The sequence below is a fragment of the Arachis ipaensis genome, chromosome B08 (assembly GCF_000816755.2).
Source record: "Arachis ipaensis cultivar K30076 chromosome B08, Araip1.1, whole genome shotgun sequence".
NCBI lineage: Eukaryota > Viridiplantae > Streptophyta > Magnoliopsida > Fabales > Fabaceae > Arachis > Arachis ipaensis.
Window position 1 is genome coordinate 126,190,398 of NC_029792.2, and position 2,394 is coordinate 126,192,791.

Sequence of the window (2,394 nt, forward strand, 5' to 3'; positions counted from 1 at the left end):
AATAATGTGTATTATAATAAATTAATAGCAACTAAAAAATAGGGTTAAAAAAATAAAAGTGTATAAACATATAAATAATTGAAAAGTTATTGAAAAAAAATAGGTTTGAATTAATGTAGAAAAATAACAACTATAAAATAAATTTTGTTTTGATTTTTTCAATGACCACAGTAACAATTGAATAGACTTTTTTAACAATAAAAATTATTAAAACCAAATTTTGAAATAAGATGAAAGATGAATTTTTAGCAGATTATATAATTATATATGTTGAAAAAGAAAATGTTTCAAATTTTATTTTAGATGATAAATTGATAATTTTAGTTATATGAAATATGGCAGAACAAATTTAAAAATACCAAAATCTTAAAGCATGTAGTTGAATAATGTTGATTTCTATATAATATAATTATTAATTTTGACTTATATACTATAAATTATATTTTATTGATTTTTTTGTTATGTTATATTTTAATTTATTTTGTATTTAATTTGACTAATTTAAAATTACTAAAATTCTAAAGTATGTAGTTAAATGTTAATTTTTATACAATATAATTATTAATTTTGATCTATATACTATAAATTATATTTTATTAATTTTTTATTATGTTATATTTTAATTTATTTTGTATTTAATTTGCCTTCTTTTCGTATAAAATTTTTGAACGCATCACTAGTTATGATAATAATAGAAGATAAAAAGTAATTTATGATTTGAAAACATTTGATAATTTTGTTGCCTAATATTTTGTTTGTTTGGATCTTAAAACAGAAAACCGTGCTTTCAAGGGTACCATAGCAGGAGCTGAAGCAGAAACACACGCCAAAAAAGTGTGGGCAATATTTCAAGCTCTTGGCAACATAGCCTTTGCATATTCCTTTTCTGATATTCTCATTGAAATTCAGGTATACCCTTTTTTCTATTTCCTAATCATTAGTTTTAAAATAAATGCCGCTCCATTAATACATTGGGAAAAAAATGTATTTAAACACAAAAACAAAAAAAAAAATATAAGGAACCAATATAGTAATCAACCAAATAAATGTATGTATTTAAACACAACTGTATTCTAAATATATTAGTTATACAAAAAATGCTATGTACACAAAAAATTAGTTTTGGTGTAGAATTTAGATCATTTAAAATAAAGAGATTAATAAAATATTAAAATAATAAAGTAAAGAGTTAATTACTATTTAATTTATAACTCTCATTATATGTGAGTCTTATTTTATTATTTTATTATTTTTTCACTTTGGATAAGTTTGATCCGTTTCTGTATATATAGATGTATTATTTAACTTATTTTTAAAATATATTTTGTATTTCAATATATATTTTATATGAATAACTAGTTTTTTTTACATTTAATATGGTTGTTATTCAATATACTAACTTGTCAAAAAATTTAATTTTAAAAAATAATAGAAAAGATTTCCTGTTTTTTTTCTCACATGTAAATTAATTAGTATATAATAATAAACTGATTAAACAGGATACTATAAAATCTCCTCTGGAGGTAACAACAATGAAGAGGGCTACGAATTTGAGCATCACAACCTCCACAATATTCTATGTCGTCTGTGGGTGCATAGGTTATGGTGCATTTGGAAACTCAGCACCAGGAAACTTACTCACGGCCTTTCACAAACCAGTTTGGCTTGTTGACCTTGCCAATTTAACATTAGTTATTCAACTTGTGGGGGCATATCAAATTTATTCCCAACCCCTCTTTGCATTTGTTGAAGAACGGATAACTAAAAAATGGGAAATAATTGGAAAAGAATATAAAGTTCAAATCTCATTTTTACCCTCATACAATCTGAACATATTTAGAATAGTTTGGAGATCACTGTATGTTGTGGTAAGCACGCTTATAGCTATGCTTATTCCGTTCTTCAATGACATGTTAGGAGTTATTGGGGCATTAGGATTTTGGCCCTTATCAATTTATTTTCCAGTAGAAATGTATATCAAACAGAAAAGGATTCCAAAATGGAGTAGAAGTTGGATTCTTTTACAGAGTTTGAGTATATTCTGTCTACTGATAACACTTGCTGCACTTGTTGGGTCCATAGTTGGTGTCTTATTTGACATTAAGACATATAAACCATTCAGTGCAAGCTTGTAGTCCGAGTCTCTTCGTGTAACATTTTATGTTAATTACTTATTGAAATATTAATTATTTTTTTATTCTTATTTTGTTTTGATTATTTATTTATTTATTTTGGTTTAGCCATTTCCTTTTTTATAAGATATTATTGTAATTATTATTATTATTATTATTATTATTATTATTATTTCTAAGTTATGCATACAAAAAGTGGATTTTTTTTTTCATTTTCTAATTATTCAAGTAATAAAATTAAAGTAAAAGAATACACATAATT

General features: G+C 23.4%; 1 protein-coding gene across 1 annotated transcript in view; it reads left to right on the forward strand.

Moving 5' to 3' along the window:
- LOC107611727 (amino acid permease 4-like) overlaps nt 1-2,163 on the forward strand; it is a 5,274-nt gene extending 3,111 nt beyond the window's left edge. The window contains exons 5-6 of the mRNA XM_016313624.2: nt 776-909; nt 1,500-2,163. Of these exons, the coding sequence (XP_016169110.1) occupies nt 776-909; nt 1,500-2,135 (770 nt within the window). The 3' untranslated portion in view covers nt 2,136-2,163. The remainder of the gene's footprint in view (nt 1-775; nt 910-1,499) is intronic.